General features: G+C 38.6%; 2 protein-coding genes across 2 annotated transcripts in view; both read left to right on the forward strand.

Annotated features, from left to right (window-relative positions):
- Positions 1-17530, forward strand: part of LOC135474459 (protocadherin Fat 4-like) — a 21365-nt gene extending 3835 nt beyond the window's left edge. Inside the window, exons 8-34 of the mRNA XM_064754182.1 lie at positions 221-343; positions 834-1016; positions 1183-1305; positions 1696-1890; positions 2260-2385; positions 2829-3011; positions 3321-3443; positions 3949-4137; positions 4562-4690; positions 6814-6996; positions 7164-7286; positions 8166-8345; positions 8627-8758; positions 9229-9417; positions 9864-9992; positions 10310-10495; positions 11127-11261; positions 11924-12007; positions 12438-12569; positions 12979-13158; positions 13631-13768; positions 14041-14223; positions 15209-15331; positions 15718-15903; positions 16597-16722; positions 17172-17375; positions 17525-17530. Coding sequence (XP_064610252.1) covers positions 221-343; positions 834-1016; positions 1183-1305; positions 1696-1890; positions 2260-2385; positions 2829-3011; positions 3321-3443; positions 3949-4137; positions 4562-4690; positions 6814-6996; positions 7164-7286; positions 8166-8345; positions 8627-8758; positions 9229-9417; positions 9864-9992; positions 10310-10495; positions 11127-11261; positions 11924-12007; positions 12438-12569; positions 12979-13158; positions 13631-13768; positions 14041-14223; positions 15209-15331; positions 15718-15903; positions 16597-16722; positions 17172-17375; positions 17525-17530 — 3993 coding nt within the window. The remainder of the gene's footprint in view (positions 1-220; positions 344-833; positions 1017-1182; positions 1306-1695; positions 1891-2259; positions 2386-2828; positions 3012-3320; positions 3444-3948; positions 4138-4561; positions 4691-6813; positions 6997-7163; positions 7287-8165; positions 8346-8626; positions 8759-9228; positions 9418-9863; positions 9993-10309; positions 10496-11126; positions 11262-11923; positions 12008-12437; positions 12570-12978; positions 13159-13630; positions 13769-14040; positions 14224-15208; positions 15332-15717; positions 15904-16596; positions 16723-17171; positions 17376-17524) is intronic.
- The window catches only part of LOC135480125 (protocadherin Fat 1-like), a 16315-nt gene continuing 8205 nt past the window's right edge, over positions 11797-19906 (forward strand). The window contains exons 1-12 of the mRNA XM_064759891.1: positions 11797-12007; positions 12438-12569; positions 12979-13158; positions 13631-13768; positions 14041-14223; positions 15209-15331; positions 15718-15903; positions 16597-16722; positions 17172-17375; positions 17545-17673; positions 18003-18124; positions 19794-19906. Coding sequence (XP_064615961.1) covers positions 17557-17673; positions 18003-18124; positions 19794-19906 — 352 coding nt within the window. The 5' untranslated portion in view covers positions 11797-12007; positions 12438-12569; positions 12979-13158; ... (5 more) ...; positions 17172-17375; positions 17545-17556. The remainder of the gene's footprint in view (positions 12008-12437; positions 12570-12978; positions 13159-13630; positions 13769-14040; positions 14224-15208; positions 15332-15717; positions 15904-16596; positions 16723-17171; positions 17376-17544; positions 17674-18002; positions 18125-19793) is intronic.

The raw sequence follows: 19906 nt of genomic DNA on the forward strand, positions 1-19906 counted from the left end.
TTCCCCTCCAATCGTGTATGGGAAGGTCTGTCAACATCCTGACGATTGTTGTGGGTTTCCCCTAGGCTCCGTGGGTTTTCCTCTCACCATATTGCTGATGTCTGTCAATATTCTTGAGGCCAATTAAATAAATAAATCAAATATGTGTATGAACATTCCATCATCATCAACATCATGTTTGTGAAGCTGGGTCTAATCGTCCTCTCCTTAATCCCTCCAGGGCCCAGTCTGGTACGAGATCATCAACAACGGTGTGGCGTCTCGTCTGTTTGGCATAGACAGGAACACAGGCCGTGTGACAGTACAGGGAGACCTCACCAGTGATGCCAGCCCCATCTATGTGGTCAGTCCTACTACCCTAAATGTTCAACATGTGAAACCACAGACATAGTGCTAGCTTTTGCGGAGGAATCTTGTCTGATCTGGACAGTTAATTCTTTTTACTGTGAAACTCATATATATACCCATATCTCAACAGATATATTTCAGTCATCAAAATTGCATGAGTTTATATTTCTAAGTTACATTTTATGTTGCACTTTACTTGTTGAATTATGAGGTTTATAACCTTTCAGGGAATATGCAGCATGGTTATTTTTGTTATTTTGTAAATCACTCGCTTGGACATATGTTTTATTTTGTATCTGAACACAAGGTTAGACCAAATGTGAAAGAAAGTGTGTAGAACCCTTGGTTGTTTGAAAACTATTTTGTGTGTTTAATACATATGCAACAGATTTCTTTTTTTTTAGCATTAATGGTTTAAATGTAGGAAATCAATCTGTGTCTATCATGATCAACACTCACCTTTAAATGACCTTGTGGTTTTCCAGCTGAGAATAAGAGCCTATGATTCGCAAAACCCTAGTTCAGACAGTACCACTGACCTGATCATACAAGTCAACCGTAATAACAACGACCCATCATTTGAACGCACCACTTACAGTCAAGATGTTAGTGATGGCACAAGTTTGGGAACAGTGATTATAACTGTCACTGCCAGTGATAGAGATGGGGTAAGTTATGCCCTAGGTGAAATTTAATTTGTTCTCTGTTGATTTGAAAGCTGTCATAACATTTACAATCCATAACATGAGTTGCAAATGGAATTCTGATTTTAGTTATTGCATTGCATGTGGAATATGTATCAAGACAGAAACACCGTCTGATTTATTTGCCCAGGATCGTCTGACATACAATATAACAGGCGACTCAGTCTGTCAGCAGTATTTCTTCATTCATGTCGTCAGAGGAGAGGTTATTCTAAAGGAACCTTTGCTTGGCGTTGCTGGCAGAACTATAAATGTAAGTATGAACTCGAGGTAGGAGAATTTTGAAATTTATGATGCACTCTAAGCCTGCGATTCTGCTAATGAAACATATTGGCTTGTGAAAAGTTGAGAAGTGAATAGTTGACATTTTTTAATGAAAATTGTGTGGCATTTTGTTTCCAGTATCATCAGCTTGTATTTATTATAGTTGCTGCAGGAATACCATGTTACTTCTGTTGTGAAAATCTGTAAAACTATACTAACTATGGTGTCATAAAATAGGAATCTTGTAGCTTCGTTCTTTTTAGCTAAACATGATTAATGAAAACTGTCCAGTCTTCCTTCTGGATCCTCAAACAAGAAAGCTGCAATTTTTTTCTAAATAACTATGGTATATTGACATTAAGCTATTTGGTTTTAACAGTGTATTTTGGAAGTGTCCGATAACGGGTTCCCTGTTAGTAATACTGGTAATGCCAATCTGCAAGTCACAGTGACGGGCGTGGCACCACCCAGATTCGAGAGTTCAACGTATAGGATCACCATTGACGAGTCAAGAAGAGTCAATAGCAGTATTCTGGAGGTCCGACGATATGTTAGGCCAGGAACTGTACCTACGGTATGTCAACTGACTTGAAGCCACAAACGGCACTTCATATCATCTCTTTTGTGCGTTCAAATGCAGTGAATCTCCTGCATGTTTTCTTCGAACAGCCTGTTCCACAACCAAAAAAATAATAGAAAATTAAGGAACTCAAATATATTTAATGTACAGGTAAAACTTTCCAACGTTTCTATAACTGCAGAACAATTATAATGTTTTATTGCTTTCGAATACTAAACCGTTTGTATGTGATGTAATGAATTGTCTGCAGATATGTGCATATTTAATGCACAAGTAACCTCCAAAGCTTCTGTAAGTGCTTGACAATTATTATATTGGTTTATTGCTTATGAATACTAAACTATGTGCATGTGATGTTGATAGCCTGTGCGGTATGAGCTGGTGGGTGAATACCCAGCTCAGGACTTCTTCATGGTGGACCCCGTGACTGGCTGGATCCGGGTCAAGTCTCCTCTCACCCAGGACAGTCTACAGAGGACCATCTACACTGTAAGGACATTTATACACACAAAGGATTAGACACTCAGCTGTATAGTGAAGCTTCAGTATAATAATCACTGCTGGTTTTGTTCAAATTTCTAATGTGCAGTTCTGTATATAAGGAAAAGTGATATTATACAAAGAAATCTGATATAAAAACTGGTGACTTCACCACTTTTACATGCGTATGAAACTGGTGTGCTTTAAATAAATCTACCAACACATACGTGGTTAACAACTCAGAAACATTTTCCTTAAATCAGAATGAAGTTATCTTTATTTGTTGTGCCATCGGTTTGTATACAGCTTATAGTTTTCAATCTTGAACTTTGGTGCGTTTGCAAAGCTTGATTCGTCTTGGAACACACTTGAACATAAAGCGTGTTCGTCAGATATTAATGTGAATTGTGCTTGTCACATGCGTATGTACGCCATATTTTTTGTTTTTTCAGTTGAATGTGACAGTGTACGAAACAGCGAGTCCCCAGTCCCGTGGTTACGCGCAGGTGTATGTAACCGTAAACCGTAATGATGGGCTTCCACTGTTCAATCCCACCCAGTACAACGCCCGCATTGATGAGACCGTTGCTCCAAATACGGCTGTCATCACACTAAGACTCACAGATCCCACTGGGGTAAGAATTCAGAAAAATGCCTCGAGAAATATTTTCTTTGCCAGCAACAAGAAAATTGAAACTTTGATTAATTGATTAGGGAGTGTTTAGTAATCACATTACAATTCAAAGAACAAAAAAAGTTCTGTGAAGTTTTTATGTATACTTTTTTATTCAATTTTTTTTTTCCTTAGTGTTGAACAATGGTAGATGATAAATTTAAATGAATTTGAGAATTGTATGGCCTTGGTTTTAAATATGATTTATATTTTAAAGTATGATGTATTTACTTAGTAATTTTTTCATTTCTGTATTTTGTGTGTTCTGTAGAAAACATGCAGTGTTGTTGGCACCCCAGAAGCAGTGCCATACTTCCGTGTGGATCCATCAGCCTGTATTGTCCGAGTCAACAGACCACTAACTGAGGACCCCTCAAACAGAACCATCTACACTGTAAGTCAACACAGATCAACGTTTCATTCCATTGTTCACTTAATCTTTTTAAAGTCACATACTGAAGTTATATAGTTAAGGGTAGCATCTTAAGAAGAAGTGTACATAATAAGCTCCGGTTTTTCATACATGTAAAGCAAAATAATATGAGTGAGGTGTTCCTTTGTTGATGGCCTACGTACGTGCATGTCATTCACTGTATATTACAAAAATCAAGACTTGGCCTCATGTGTAGTGAAATCAGTGGTATGGGTGGTGTCTCAAGAAGTACTGCATTTTTTTAGCTTTGGCTGCACACACATGTAAAGCCTATTAACATGAAAGGGATGTTCCATTGTTGATGCCCTACATACGTGCATGTCATTTACTGTAAATGTTAGGATTTCCTTCACTAATAAAAGTGATAACACTTTTGTTGTTACATTATAATATTTCACACGCAAAACATATGCCTGAATATAAGCCTAAATCCTAATGTGCCTCACTTCTTTTCTGCGCTGTTTAGCTGATTGTGGAAGCCAGAGAAAACACTGGTGTGAACCCACGCAGGGCCAATGCCACGGTGACTATACAGGTGACGCGTGACTTGTCTGCCCCACGAATGATCAACCTGCCATCAACAATCAGAATTTCAGAGAACCAAGACTTGCAGTCCACTATATTTACTGTTCAGGGATTGGATAGTGATCTCAAGGTTTGTAAATGAAGCACCTGTTAAAATAAATGTTTCTGTCATAAGAGCATATCGTATTGCAACATGATCTGCTATTTTAACCATACAGTTTCATATCCCCTAATCTGTAATGAAGACAAGAAAAGTCTGTGAGAATTGCATATTTTACACAATGGAAGACTTACATATGTAAACATATATAATTGTAAAATGTGGTTGTCACGAATCTGTCTCATATTGAAAGGGTTTTCATCCACTGGTAATTTTTTTTAGTGATTTTGTTATTGGCAATTTGTCATTGAAGTTTTTTTTTTTCAGTCAATAAAGCGGAATTCAAAGAGTATATGTGTGAAGCAGGTTTGAATTATATTTTTCCCACACCTGTCAGTAACAATTCTTTTATAAGATTAATTGCATACAAAATATTTGTCTGACTATATTACAGGGTCGCCTGCAGTATGAGTTGATGGGTGTGTACCCAGCTAGAACCTTTTTTGGCATCAGAAAGGACAGTGGTCAAGTCTATGTTCACACCAACCTTACAGCTGATTCTACAGAACGAGAACATTACGAGGTTTGTGAAGTGTAGTTTAAACTCACCTGTCTTTGTTACATGGGTACATCCTTTTGAGAGTCCCCTTGTTATATGAATTGCCTGGATCCTTTGTACATTTTAGGATGTATTTTATAATCTACTCCAGGGCATGAAAGTAGTATAGGTCTGCTGGCCCATGATGAGTTAAAATAGCCGTCGGTCTAGTATGATTTTGAAACCACTAGTCGGCTTTGGCTAGTAAAAATTATGGTAGACAAAATTATGGCGATAAAAGGTTTGTAAACCTATAACGGAATACTTCCAATGCGTCCTAATTTTTAGTGAGCTTACCAAAAAAGATTGTTCTCCATTCAACGGTGTTGGATGAAAACACGCACATTCGTACCTTTTTTTCAAACTAGCATCATAGAAAGGTCAGGCCCTTGAAAATGTATGAGAATCGAAATATTCAAAAGTGAGGTACCCTTCATCGGTGGTTCCACCCCCTGCCCTTCTGAGGCCAGACTAGGCCCTTGTACATGCAACTTTTGCTGTATATGTTGATTTGCAGTATCACTGTTAAGTGTAAAATGGTAATGCATATCTACATTTTGGTTCTTATCAAAATTATGAGATGAGGTAATTAAACACAGCGTGTATCAGTAGAGTAGTCCTGGTGTTGATTAATATTTAAGGAAATTTCATATTAACTTGACCGTTGGGCTTGTCAGTGGTAAATGAGAGAATTTTATTAGTTAATAAAAGTGATGCCCTATTTCTTCTAATAATTGGGACAGCTGTTAGTCCTGCTGAAAACAAAATATTTATTTATCTCCCAGTGTTTTGAAAAAGTAAGAACATGGATATGTTGGTCATAAGATGGTCTAACCATGGGAGAAAAAAGAAATTTTTTATCTCTGTTAAAATTTCGTGCATATTAGCTGAAAAAGGCAGATCAGGTGTCCGAAATGTTAGAAGAACTAGGATACACACAGAAGATCTTACCACAAAAGGCAAAACAAAATGTCACTGCCAAGTACTGTGAACTTTTCATATGTAATGTACAGTTTGAACCTGGAGCATTAACAGTAAAGTATTTATTTCACAAGGCGCTATCAAGAGAACTCGTGAATGAGTTCATGTGAAACTGTATTTACCGACTTGCAAGGTTAGAAGGAAAAGACCTTTTTTATGGCACATTTTGTGGCACCACTAGGATCTCGCTACATTATTATAGTGTGTTAACTGAAGTTCCAGAAGTTTTGAGTGCTAGTGAAATTTGATGAGGGCTAGTAATATCTGAAAACCATTAGCCCTACCTGACTAGTAAGTTGAAACCCTTAAATTCAAGCCCTGCTACTCATAGGTTTGTCCTGCACATTGCAAGGTACAGTCATTTTCTCCATAGGCCAACATAATATAGATGCACTGTTCTTTTAGTAAGATGTGAAGCACCAACCATGAGGAAAGAGTGTTATCAGGTACCTTGCAATGTGCACGTGTTTACTCCACTGATAGACATAAAATGGATGCATTGTTCTTTAGAATAACATGGAAAACCGGTAAGTGGGCCCTTGCTGGCTGGACTGAGACATTCTGCTGACCAATGAACAGGTGTTCTTTCTGGCCTGACTGCATCTTTATTTCAGGAGGTTTGTCAGGAATCTGCCAAAGGGTAATGGTGTCCACTTAGTTTTGCCCAGTTTGTGCCTCCCATGAAAGCAGCATAGCCATCATGTCACCATCCATGAGTATGGTTTAAACACCAATCACATAAATAAGTAGATAACCGGCCAATGAAATTATTATTTCTTCACGCAGGATCGGTTTTTAGTCTGTCCTTCACATATATGTATTGATTATCAAAACACATGTGGCCTGTAATGGGGAACACAACCTATCTATAAAAAGTTGGTCCAAGTGATGTAGTCTTTTGTGCTTTTTCTAGAAAATGTCGCTCTTTCTGTGTCAGTGTGCTTTTAATTGTGCTCTGCTTCTTGTTCACGTACACTGTAACAGTCTCAGTAGTTCTAGAACGTTTCTCATTTTTTTACATTCGGAATACAGTGTGAGTAAGTTGCATGATGTCTCTCTGAGGTAGTTTTGTCCCTTTTGGTCAAAAACTTGGTTACTGGGTACATCAAACGTATATTCTTTTGCAGCTGGAAATCCACATTTACGACAGCCTGTTCCCAAACAACCGGGTCCCAGGTCGTCTGTATGTCAACGTGTCCAGAAATGCCTCGCCCCCAAGGTTCTCTGATAATTTTTACCGAGCAGACGTCTTCACTAGTGACCCAAGAGGCAAGCTGGTCCTCCAGCTCATAGCCGATGACCCGGATGGAGTAAGTCTGTAAAGGGCAGAATTATACTTTAACCAAAGATTTTTTAAATTCATTCAGAATGTCAAATGTGTCTCTTTTTTGTTGGCAAATAACAATATTCTCAGACATAGTAATTATTGTGAGGTTCACATGGTCGTACTGTAATGCAAAATCTGCTGCGTTTGTAGGACACACTGCTGTATCGTAACCTTGGAAACCAGACTGTCCAGGAGTATCTGTTTGTCAATCCAAGAACAGGGGAAATAACGCTGAACAAGAAACTCCCCTTTACCCGACGGGAAGTCTTCAGGGTGAGTTTTACTCCAGATTATGTGTATCACAAAAAAATACTGTAAATGCCTTTTTATTCGCTTGGTACTAACATTCACGGATTTTGCGGCAAACACATTTCAAACGAAAATAAGTGCCCTTGAATATAAAACCCATGTAATTTATTAATGTAGCATGCGTTACAGTTGTGAATTTGTTAAAAAGCACTACAGTTCTAATACTTTTTCAAACACGTTAATTAGAAATACTTAATTAGAATGTATTCTAGCTTTCACAAATGCAGCTTAATTGATCGTCAGTTAATCTTGCTTTCTTTTAAGGAGGCTTAGCTCTGTCTAAGTATCGCCATATTGCAACTTTGTTGTTGATTTATTGCCGCGATTAGAGACATACAAATCAATAATGTGTACTGGGCGCGTGTAAGTGATACGACTGTGCTTGCCTTCCAGTTAGATCACCTTTACGACGTGCTCAATGCATCGCTCGGAGGTTTCCACACTTCAAACTTCCTTTTCATAATAATGATTTCTGAGAAATTTACTCAAATCTGTCAAAGTTCACTCAAAGTTTCACTCACACTGCTGATGCATGAGAATTAAGCAGTGGGATTTATTTATATCACATTTAATCTGTTTTCGTCTCCCGGAGTGATATGAATATTTGCTCACACAGCAGGTAAGGGCTTCGTCTTAAAAAGATCCGCGAAAGTTTATACCCGCGAATCAAAAGGCATTTACAGTAGTACACAACAGCTCATTATGAGAGGAAAAAAATGACTGATTTTGATTATTAGTTTTGTAATATTTCTTCATCCTTAGAATTGAGTAAGACCTCTATTAGATGTGAGCCATAAGCATTCAGTGACCCATTGGTTTAGAATTTTACCTTTATTTTGATAGTTCCCTGTGGAAGTTGACGACCAGAGAAGCAACCGGTTGACAGACAGAGCTGAAGTGACGGTGACAGTGATTGTGGCCAGCTCACCTGCCTTCACCAGTACTATGACCACAGAGGTCAAGGTTACTGAAGAGGTTAACACTGGAATACATCAAGTGGTGGCCAGAGATCCCAGGGATCCTGTAAGCACATCTCAAACACTTCCATTTAGCCCCATGTTTAGCCTTGATATCTTTGTTGTAATGAGGATACCTGAAAAAAAACATGTTTTCAAAATCTTTGAAAATCTTTGTGTGAATTGCCAGCCATGTAGCATTTTGAAGAAGAAAAAAAATTGTTCTGTGTGACAAGAAAAGTTTTTTTCTCATGAATTTTAAAAATGGTGATACTTAGCTGTAAACTAAATGTTTTGCTTTTCTATGTAAAATGTACTTGTTCATATTTCATTTCCCTTCATGTCCAGACTGCTGTCATCCTGTACAGAATGGAGAGTCTGGAGCCAGACAGCTCTTACTTCCGTCTGACGGAGAATGGCCGCCTATTTGTACAGAGACCGCTCACAGATGATCCAATTAAGAGGAGGACGCAATACACTGTAAGGTTTCCCTCCAACATGCACAGTACATGCATTATACCTTGGCATTATACCTTGGCATACAGCAAATCACAGACTGTAAGAGTTTGTTCCTTGGTACACAGGAAGCACAGACTGTAAGAGTCTGTTCCTTGGGACACAGCACACACAGACTGTAAGAGTTTGTACCTTGGCACTTAACAAACCCCAGACAGTAAAGGTTGCCACTAAGCCAATGTGTCCTTGTCATGAACTGATCATACTATGTTTGGCTACCATGTCTCCAGGGATTTAGGCTATTCTTTCATTTTCTAATGTTTAGAATGAGACTGGTAAAAAAATTATTTATGACTGCATTCAAAATTGCCCATTGCTAGGTCCTAGAAAACCTCCATGCTTAAACATTTAAACAAATGCTTAACAAACATTTTAAACATTAAAATCTAAGTGAATTGCCAGACTACATACTTAACAATTATTTCTGTTGACAGCTGATCATGACTGCATACAAACAGTCTGACCCTAACTTATCCACCTCAGCCACCTTCATTGTCAAGGTGATTCACAACAACTTTGAGCCTGTGTTTGTGGACAGTATCTATAGAGGTACAGCTAATGACTATGACCCCATTGGTCAGTCAATCGTCCGAGTATCTGCTTACGACAATGATACAATCACGGTAAGACGGTATTCTGTTTAGTATTGCATTGTTCTCCTTACCTGTGCTCCACTGATTATAGCTGCTGGGATATTTTGTCAGTATATCTTTGAGAACTAAAGAGAAATAATTTTGGGGGAATAAAACAGGATAACAGAAAAGTTTGGGCCCCTTTCAATGTTGATACTGCCGTTGTTGTCAAAACTGTTCACATGAAATTGAGCATTGGGTCTAATCTGTTTAATTTGGAATGGGTAGGATGTGCTGTTAATTTGCAGCTGCAAATGTGTTTGTCCTTGGCAGATACATCACATCATCAATGTATGATAGAACTGCATTAAGAAAAACCAGGTATACATACATGTAGTTTAATACCTGTCCTGAGCTGAGATATCACATCGTTAGTTTGTAAGATTCACAGAGTCTGCCTTTTTTGTTTAACCACTGTTGTGGATGGGGTATTTCAGAGCCCTGAGGGTCAGCTGGTGTACAGCCTTTCAGGGGGAGAGAATCAGTACTTCTCCATCGACCAATACTCAGGTGTGATTAGTGTGAGAAGGATACTCGCCGAAGCCCCAAATGTGAACACCTACAGGGTAAGTTATCATGTCAAACCACAAAGTGATGTGAAGGAATTTAGTGTTCTGAACAGGTATCTGTAATCCTAGATTTTTCATTTTGAGCATAGAGGCCTGTGGTATAGTGAAAATATGAAAACACATAATAAGATTGTGCTTTGATCATATTTGAAAGAATTTTATAAGACTAGATTTGTTTCATTTGTCATAATAAAATTGATAAATAAATCAGCAATTTAGTCATGTAGAAAACTTTTAATTTAATACATACTGCAGGTATAAATGTTGAGTGGATGAATTGCCTCTGGATATATTCCCTCTTCTCTTCCCATCAGTTTCTTGCTCTGGCTGAGGACCAAGGGTTTGACCGTCGTACTTCCACAGCTTCTGTCATCATCACTGTTAGCCACAACAGATTTGATCCAGTGTTTGACAGACGGAATTACAGGGTGCCTGTTAACGAAACCTGGAATATCAACAATGTATTAGTGACTGTCTCAGCCACTGATGATGATCCTCCTGTAAGTCAACGACTGTAATATGCGATTCACCAAACACTCAGGGTCATGTAACCATGGCAACCAGGGACCACTTTTTAAAATTTTGGAACTAAATTTTTTGTAACTTTCTTGTAATTAAATTTTTTATCACCTTATTGCACTATAACCTATAGCGTGCCGCCTAATGCCTTTTGCAAAAAAGTTATTTGAAATCTGAGTTGATGTTTCATGAAAGTGGCCCTAGCATTGTAGACATTATGTGGGCACAGCAGCTGTGTGCTTGTAACACTAATAGGGCTTTGTGTCTGGCCCCTAGACCTAAGACTAAGGAGATTGTGTACTCAATTATGGCATGCAGACAGGCTGGAGGATACATTTGAACCATACACCATGGGTGATTACATTTCTGTAGCTGTCCATCTACATCATAATGCTGGAATGTTTTAAGGGTGCTGATACAAAATTACATGATTTTCTTCCACACGTATCCATATGTGAAATTTCTCCCGGTTTTTGTTATTATAAATGCTTCACTGTCATAGTAGATCACATTTGTATAAAAGAGTTGTGACTTTTGTGATTATTCACAGTCAGACAGTAAAAATTTGTCATTGTAAACTGACAGTTCACGATATCTATACTTGCTCTTCAGAACACACCCAATAGTGATATCACGTACAGGATTGTGGGACCACCAGATGTGTTCAGCTTCTTCTTCATTAACAGTAAGACGGGTCAGGTGTTTGCCAGGACCAGTCTGAGCCAGGTGCCTAACAACACTGTTGAGGTAAGCAGAGAGGGTATACCCTATTACATTGTCCTACTGCAGGGTTTAATGCTCACTGATGTTCTGGGGACCTCCTTGGCCGAGGGGGCTAGCACGTCAGCACGGCGCAATGACCCAAGAAACGTCAGCCAATGTTGTCATTGTGAGTTCAAGTCCAGTTCATGCTGGCTTCCTTTCCAGCCATACGTGGGACGGTCCTGCTCGCAACCTGCAGAGGGTCTTGGGTTTCCCCCGGGCTCTGCCTGGTTTCCCTCCCACCATAATGCTGACCACTTGTGAGTGAAATATTATTGAGTAAGACGTAAAACAGCAATCAAATAAATAAATAAACACTGATGTTCCGTGTTCAACATAGTCAGCCTAGCTATTACACTTGTGTATTGGATTGTAAAGTATCGGCATCAGCATTTATCACCATACAGTTTTTTGTTGCATAAAGCTATTATCATTTATTTGTACATTTCAGTCAGCATTTATGCGCTAAGATTAAATTTTATTCACGATTTTGATAAGTTTTTGAACATTTGCTCATGCTGTTGGTCACATCTACTGCGCAGTTTATCGTGAAGCTTCAGACAATGGTGTCAGGCCTAGGAAAGCAGAGGCTACTGTTACGATCGTGATACAGAAAATAGTTGGTGGACAATCCATACTTTGACCAGTCTACATATGAGAGAACAATATCCTCTGAGGAGATTATCCCACATACGGTCATCACGCTCAGTACTAAGGATCCTTCTCCTAAGGTCAGTACTTTAGCACATGCCTTATATATCTTCATATTCAATTTTTGTCTGCATTCCAAATACAGTATTTACCCTAAAATTTTAAAGGCCAAAAAATGGTCATAAAATATTAATTTTGGTGCTTAAACAGGCATTTAGCCAAAAGTATATAATAACCTTCCAACAACAAACATCCAATCAGCTTTCCAAGGTTAATACAACTCTCAGAATGGGACAAAATGAGTAGTTTAGTCAACTTAATTTTATGTCAGTTTAATAGCTAGAGTACCGTGCTTAAAGTAAATAATATGGGATACATGTACATGTAGTTTTCTTGCTTTTTATGGTGAAGTTTGTTGATGTTTTTTGTTTGGTGTTATTGATTCAGACGCAAGTTATATTACAAGGATGTGAAATCAGTGATTATTGTCTTGTTTGTATCCAATGATAGGGTCGCCTTCTTTTCCGTATCTTTGGGCGTGGCCTTGCTCCCACATACTTCAGTTTGAACCCAAGAGGAGATGGCAGTGTTGACTTGATCCTTCGACAGTCTGTAGAGAATATCGACACCGAAGTATTCTACGTAAGTTGCCCGAGGAAGTGTGTGTTGTATACGAGAGCTGTTCATGAGGCATACACCTGAATCGTAGTGTGCCTTTGTCTGTGCTCAGTAGACACCAAATATTGGGACTTAAAATGATTTAGAAAATGAGTTAAATGTCTGTGATAAAAATTTCAACTGTTAAGCTATGTGTCCTTCAAGATTCTGTTAAAGATAACACCCAACACTTTCCAATGAAACCTCTAAGGTACATTTAATCCCTTTTTTGCTTGAGTAAGTTACTTTTTTCTTATTATGGATGTTTCTTTAAAATTAAAATGCTGATTACTAGGTGAGATAAATTGAAGTCACTGGGAGACTGAAATAATCCCTAAACTCGCACATTTAGGACAAGATGGTAACTGTTGTTAACCTTGCATTGTAACTTCAGGTGGATGTGGAAGTATATAGAGAGGGTGCTCAAACTGAACGTGGTTCGGCCGTGGTGAGGGTCAACATTGATAGGAACCATGCTCCCTACTTCCTGCACGGCACGCTTAACTACTCTATACCAGAGAACCAACCTTTGACACAACCATTTGGTGACGTGAATGCTGCTGATGAGGATACGGTGAGCTAATATAATACACTGGTTAAATGACTGGGAATGTATGAGTTATGGGACCTGAATTACGAGTAAAAAATCTGTATATATTATAGTAGAGAGACTTCTTTGAAAGAAAAAAAGCCTTGCAGTGTGAGTAACTGAATTTGGCTGCTGACTTTATTTCAAAATGAATTTCTTTAATGTTGCTTTCGTCTACTTAAATTGTGTGCATATTAAAATATGGCTCATTTTTTTGGCAAGGGTAAATGTTGTAGGGGTAGGAGGTTTAAAAGTATTTGTGGAAAAGGACTTAGCTTGTGATGGCTGTGTGCATTCGACACTGTGAAGAAATGTGTTTACTGGAACATTTTGTGGCTTCATGTCTGTCCATTGGATCCAGTTTATGTTTAAGCCAAAGCTGTGTATATTTATGTTGGTTATAATGTAAAAAGCTGAATTTGCCGAATATACTTTACTCAATTTTTCTGAACATCAGGGTGAGAGAGGTGACATTACATATCAGCTCGTATCACAATCGCCACCTGGAAACAAGAACTACTTCTTCGTGAACCCGTACAACGGTAACCTGTCTGTGATTGCCCCACTCACTGAAGACTCTGTGGAGGAATACACGGTAAGCATAGCTGGCCCTTTGGCCATTGACATCAATCTTACCTTTATTCACAGGCTTATTACCTATAATTCAGCTCGATTTAATGTTTTAAGTAGCATTTGACCCCAATTAAGTAATTTAAAGTTTTATTTGTTTATTTACATCAAAGGATTGTGGTTAAATCCAGAAAAACAGACTGTGAATTTGGATAACACAGTATGCAAGCATTGACAGTAAAGTATTGATATACTAGCTTTAACCATCTTCTGTAATATAATTTTTTTCTGTTACAGCTGATTATTTCTGCCACTGACAATGCTCGTCTCCAGAAGAGGGCCTTAGTCACGGTGCGAGTGAAGATCTTGCGTAACAACAACCCGCCCAAGTTCAGCAAGAATCAGTATGATGGGTTTATCAATGCCTCTTCCACCCCGGGCAGTCCCGTAACTCAGGTGTCAGCCACAGATGATGATGGGGTCAGTACAGCTAGCATATATTCAGAAAAAAATCAGTCTAAAAGTGAATTAGGTAGTGGTGTATGGCTCAGTGAGTAATGGGATTGACTGATAACCACAAGGCTCATGGGGTGTGGCTCAGTGAATAGTGGGAGTGACTGATAACCACAAGGCTCATGAGGTGTGGGTCAGTTAGTAATGAGAGTGACTGATAACCACAACGCTCATGAGGTATGGCTCAGTGAGTAATGGGAGTGACTGATAACCACAAGGCTCATGAGGTGTGGCTCAGTGAGTAATGGGAGTGCCTGATAACCACAAGGCTCATGGGGCATGGCTCAGTGAGTAGTGGGAGTGACTGATAACCACAAGGCTCATGGGGTGTGGGTCAGTTAGTAATGAGAGTGACTGATAACCACAAGGCTCATGGGGCGTGGCTCAGTGAGTAATGGGAGTGACTGATAACCACAAGGCTCATGGGGTGTGGGTCAGTTAGTAATGAGAGTGACTGATAACCACAAGGCTCATGAGGTGTGGGCTCAGTCCTGGCCTGGGATAGGGATGTTGTACTGCTTCCTGCGTTTGTGGGCCTCGGTGACAATAAGAGTTCAGCAGCATTCATGGGGCCTTTTCACAGTCTCATGTCTGTTGATGCCACTTGTCTTCCATCCATATGATATCCAAATCTGTATGCATGTGTGTGTATGTTCTTGTAAGTGAAATATTCTTGAGCTATACAATTTGTAAAGGTCATTAGATGTCATTAATGAGTAAGTTAATGTTCTTTTAGTGTGCATAGTTGTAAGCAATCCTGTATCTTTCTCCAAACTGGAAGTGGTGACAGCCATTTTTTTGTGGCTGTAATTATTTTACCAGTGTTTGAGGTATTGTGAGATTAATCAGTCTGAAACATACAGCATGTGTTATGAATTCTGTCATAGGTAGACGTGAATTTCGTATTCATATTGGGATAACTGTGATAATAGTATTTTTTCTCTATGGACAGGATGCCATTCGCTACAGCATTGACCAGGAAGGTGTGGATCAGCTTCGTTTTGCTATTAACCCTACAACAGGGCAGATAACACTGCGAGCCAAGCTGGAATCGGAATCTAACACAGAATACAGGGTAAGTTAACCCCAAACACCTCAGACTTCACAGTGATGGATTGGTATTAAAGTACAGGAACCTGAGATCAATACCCAATGAAGTACATGAAGACCAAATACCCAACAGTTTCCATACTTTGTACTTCCTTATAAATGTCAGGCAAAATACCCTTTTCAATAGCATCGTTGTAAAAATCTTTCTATACATGTATATACAGTATTTCTGGTATGCTGCTCATGAAGTTAAATTGCTTTCCTCCTTGGAAGTTAAATTGATTCTCTCCTTGGAGTTGGATGATTTAAAAGATTAAAACCACGTTCATCCCTGATATAAAGGTGTGAAGACGTCAGGAATTCTTGATACTGCAGAAACCAGTTTATGTACTAGTTATTTGTGTGTTACAGTTCACAGTACGGGCAACTGACACTGGAACACCTCCAAAACACGACACTGCAGTTGTTATAGTTCAGGTTACTAGAAACTTTCACAAGCCAGAGTTCACAGAGCAAGAGTACAACACAACTATCTCAGAGTACCATCCAGCCAGGAGACCCGTCATCACTGTACAAGCCACAGACAAGGACCTTGATGTAAGCATACACCATTCACACAAATTGGCTTCATTTTACCATGATTTGGAATTGGTCAGGAATGGTTAATATGTTATATTAGTGGACTATGACTACTGTGATGTGTATCATATTGTCTGATAACAACAATAATCCAGTTTGATCAAACTCAGCTCATTATAAATTGTAACAAAGATAGCAACAAAGGTAATCTTGTGAATTTTAACAGTTTATAAGTGCGTGTTCCTATAATACCAGTTGCTGAAGGTTTACTTTTTTGTCTGTTATGCCTCTCTTAGTTGGGAATGGTAAGTGGGCCCTATTTGGTTTAGTTTTAGCTACATTTTTTAGTGAATATACTATTGTGATTTCCATGATAATCTTCATTCTGTTTTTTTCCATGTCCAGTTAATACTTTATTGGAGTAATTTCATTTCATATTGTATTACTTGTCCAAGTGTGCTCCATAATATGAAGGCAAAAGATACAGTGATCGTCATCTTATGCCTACCAGAAAAACAGAGTTAAACTATAAACCACAGTTAAACTATGCAGGTACAAGATCCTCAAGTTACAGGACATACTTCTTAATGTAAACATCACTGTTGTGAATAGGCTGTTTCTTATGGTAGTGGAAGGTGTGTTGTTTCTTATGGCAGTGGAAGGCGTGTTGTTACTGTGTTGTTGATCAACCCTTGTCTTTGTTCTGTGTAGGCTAAGAGTCGCTCAGTAGTCTACAGCATTCTGACTGAAACCAAGTACTTCTACATATCCAGAGGTGGCGGTCAAATCTATGTGGACAGTGAACTGACCACTCCCCAGGCTAATGACACATTTGTGGTATGTATACTGAGGAACTCTCCTGTTGTGAATGGACAAGTTATGCAATGAAGCCTGAATTATCTGCAGATAAGCACACTAGTGCATCCCCACTGATCTAAAACGTAAATTGACAAAGAATTTGCATTGAGTAACGTGTCAGGTCATAAGATGTTATCACTGGCGCACAGATAGCAGATCAAAAATTTCCCTGATTTCAGTTTATTTTTGTTCTGTGCCATTTAACTTCCCCTGTACTAACCTCATTCTACTTGACCCTGTAGCACAATAATTATACCTGTACAGTGTGTATTAAATCATATTTGTAGCAATTATTTCATTTCTTTGCTCTTTTTACTTGTTAAATACCTTTAACTCACTAGTTAGAGCCAAATCCAAGGTAGCTATGAAAGATTTTCCTCTTACAAGAGGTGTAAGATGAATAACTTGTGTTTCCCGTTCCTGTTCAGCTTGAGGTAGAAGCCAGAGATGAGGGCATACCACCACGAGCCGCCACTACCAGAGTTGTCATCCATGTCCAGCGTAACCTGTTTGCTCCTACGGCTGATCCTACAGTGTACAGAAGTGAGATTGTGGACACCTTCCCAGCTGGATCTGCTATCTTGTACATCAGTGCAACAGACAGAGATTCACTGGATCCTCTTAACAAAGATGTAAGTTTCTGTTGGTTGCCATATTGTGACTGGCATTTTATTTTAAAACTACCTGACTCCTTGAAATTGTAGGGTGTGACTTTTGGGATTTCCACTTTTACAAACTGTAATTTCGTTTTGCTGCATGTGTCAAATTGTATTAATTATAGGAGTAACATTACTATTTCAGACACCAAATGCCATGCTGAAATACACAGTTACTCCCCTTGAAGCCAGTAACATATTTACTGTGACACCAGGAGGAGCTGTTACTGTAAGGGACAGTCTTGTCCGCACAGCAGATCAGAATGTTTACCAGGTAGGTATTATTTCAAAATCAGAATGTTGAAAATGTTTACGAAAGAACAACAATAGTAGCACTTTTGTATACTGGGGCTTTTTTGAATGTGACAGAAAGCTGATGAACATTGACTACAAAAATTTAAATTTTCTGTAAGGAGATTCAATATTAGAAAAGCAAATTAAATCACCTTAATCCTTATCTTTTAACCCTGTTTTATAGATGCTTTTTTGACACTGGTTTAGCTTTTTAATGTTTGTATTCCTTTAATTATTATTAAGTGACACTCCACAAATGATGTGGAAATTTGAAAATGTCTTGAATCAAATGCTGATTGTTTATTTCAGTTTAATGTGACTGTGAGTGACCAGAGCTGGAGACCATTAAGCACCAGTGTGTCTGTGACAATCCTGGTCTATCCCGAAACATTGCCACCAACCAGCTTGAAATTCTCACAACCACTCTATTAGTAAGTACATGTATGTACTGTCCGTCCGCACATACTTACATACACACATGTACACACACGCAATTATCACAAGGCATCCTTAATTTCATCTTATGTTATTCTAGCATGTAGTGAAATTTCACAATATGTATGAAGGTTGGAAAAATTGTTCTAGTTAAGTGTTAAAATATCTTAGGAAAAATTGTGTCAAAATGTTTGAGAATGTGAGTATCAAACAATAATTAACCCATATCCGCCCAAGTACGGCGTACGCCGTACGTGTTTTGAAAGCTGAATATGCCCAGATACGGGGTATTCTGTATCATCATTTAGGTCATGCTTTTCTTGGCTTGGGGAATCTCCGTAGCATTGATGTGACGTCAGATCTGCTTCAGTGGGCTTCCGTTGTAGTTGCAGTCTTGTGTTTTGCGATTTTGAAGGAATTTACATCGATTGTTCAGTAAAATTAGTGGACAGTGCAGGCGGGGCGTGGCAGGTTTTGTTTACACACGTGTTTACCCTGTGCGGACTGAGCATCTCGCGCTGTTGGAGGTGATTTTTATGTGTAAAAATGGCAGAAGACACGGATTCTTCGGATGATAACATTCCTCTCGGCATTGTTCGTGGCATTCAAAGGAAAAACGAGAGACTTGCCCAAGCTATCAACAGTGGAGGAGATATATCGCAGCTCTTTAGTGATGATTCTGAAAGTGAAATTGAGTTTGATTCTGATGTGTCAGACGTCTATGTGCCGCATAGTTTTGGTGACAACGGAGATGTCAACACCAGTAGGCCTAGGCTTAGATCAACTACTAGCAATGGTAATGTTGCTGATGGTAGTGATAATGACAGTGACACTGACATTGGCGATGATATGATATGATCTGTGGCCCCATCTGCATAGAATAACATCTTGGTATTTTCAAATGTGTCCAATTACATGTCATACAATGTTTGCAAAAATTGATTTGAGCCATGATATTTGATGAGAATATCCCCAAAATAAATCAATTTACCTGGACAGAGTGATTGATAGTCTGTAATTTTATTTTATTGTGTTTATGGACATGTTACATGGTTACTGTACATTGAAATGGAGCTGTAACACTTCTGGATATTCTAACTTGTGTAGTGACGTTATATTTCAAAACAACACACCTGTAATTAATTCTCACTTGTTACCTTATACTGTAGCTAAGTAAGTTGTGATGTCTGTCTCTGTGTACTATGCCAATACCTCTACAATATCCAGGAAAGAAATCATTTTATAGCTTTATTTCTGATTTTATGGGTGCAGATAAACCTACAACTCCACTGTTGTGATAAATTTACCCCCACTATTCTTAGTTTTCACAGGTACGGTAACCATGGCAACAGCAAAAATGTTATGTAATAAATCATTCCATGTTGTAGGACAGTTATTAGGCTTTCTAACAGTATATAACTTGACATAGTTCCTTTCAAACCAAATGTGTAGAATCTACATTTTCTGTTCACTGTGCAGAAAACAATAGTTATTTTTCTATAGGACTGGGCAGATTCAGCTTTATTTACTAAAAATGGCTTGGGCAGATATGGGTTAATGGTATTGTCAGGCTGTCTGGTAAAATGTCACTCTTCCACTTTTGTCTGTTGTAAAGTGTATGCATGTATGTGAACTAACCAGACCTGTCTTTGTTCTCTCTATCAGTAAGGAGATCTATGAGAACTTGCCGAGCAAAACAAGCGTGGTGTTCCTGGATGTTATCAACCAGCAGAAGAGTGTACAAGTCACCTGTTCTATTGTCTCTGGAGATCCCAACA

This window comes from Liolophura sinensis, chromosome 1, assembly GCF_032854445.1.
Source record: "Liolophura sinensis isolate JHLJ2023 chromosome 1, CUHK_Ljap_v2, whole genome shotgun sequence".
NCBI lineage: Eukaryota > Metazoa > Mollusca > Polyplacophora > Chitonida > Chitonidae > Liolophura > Liolophura sinensis.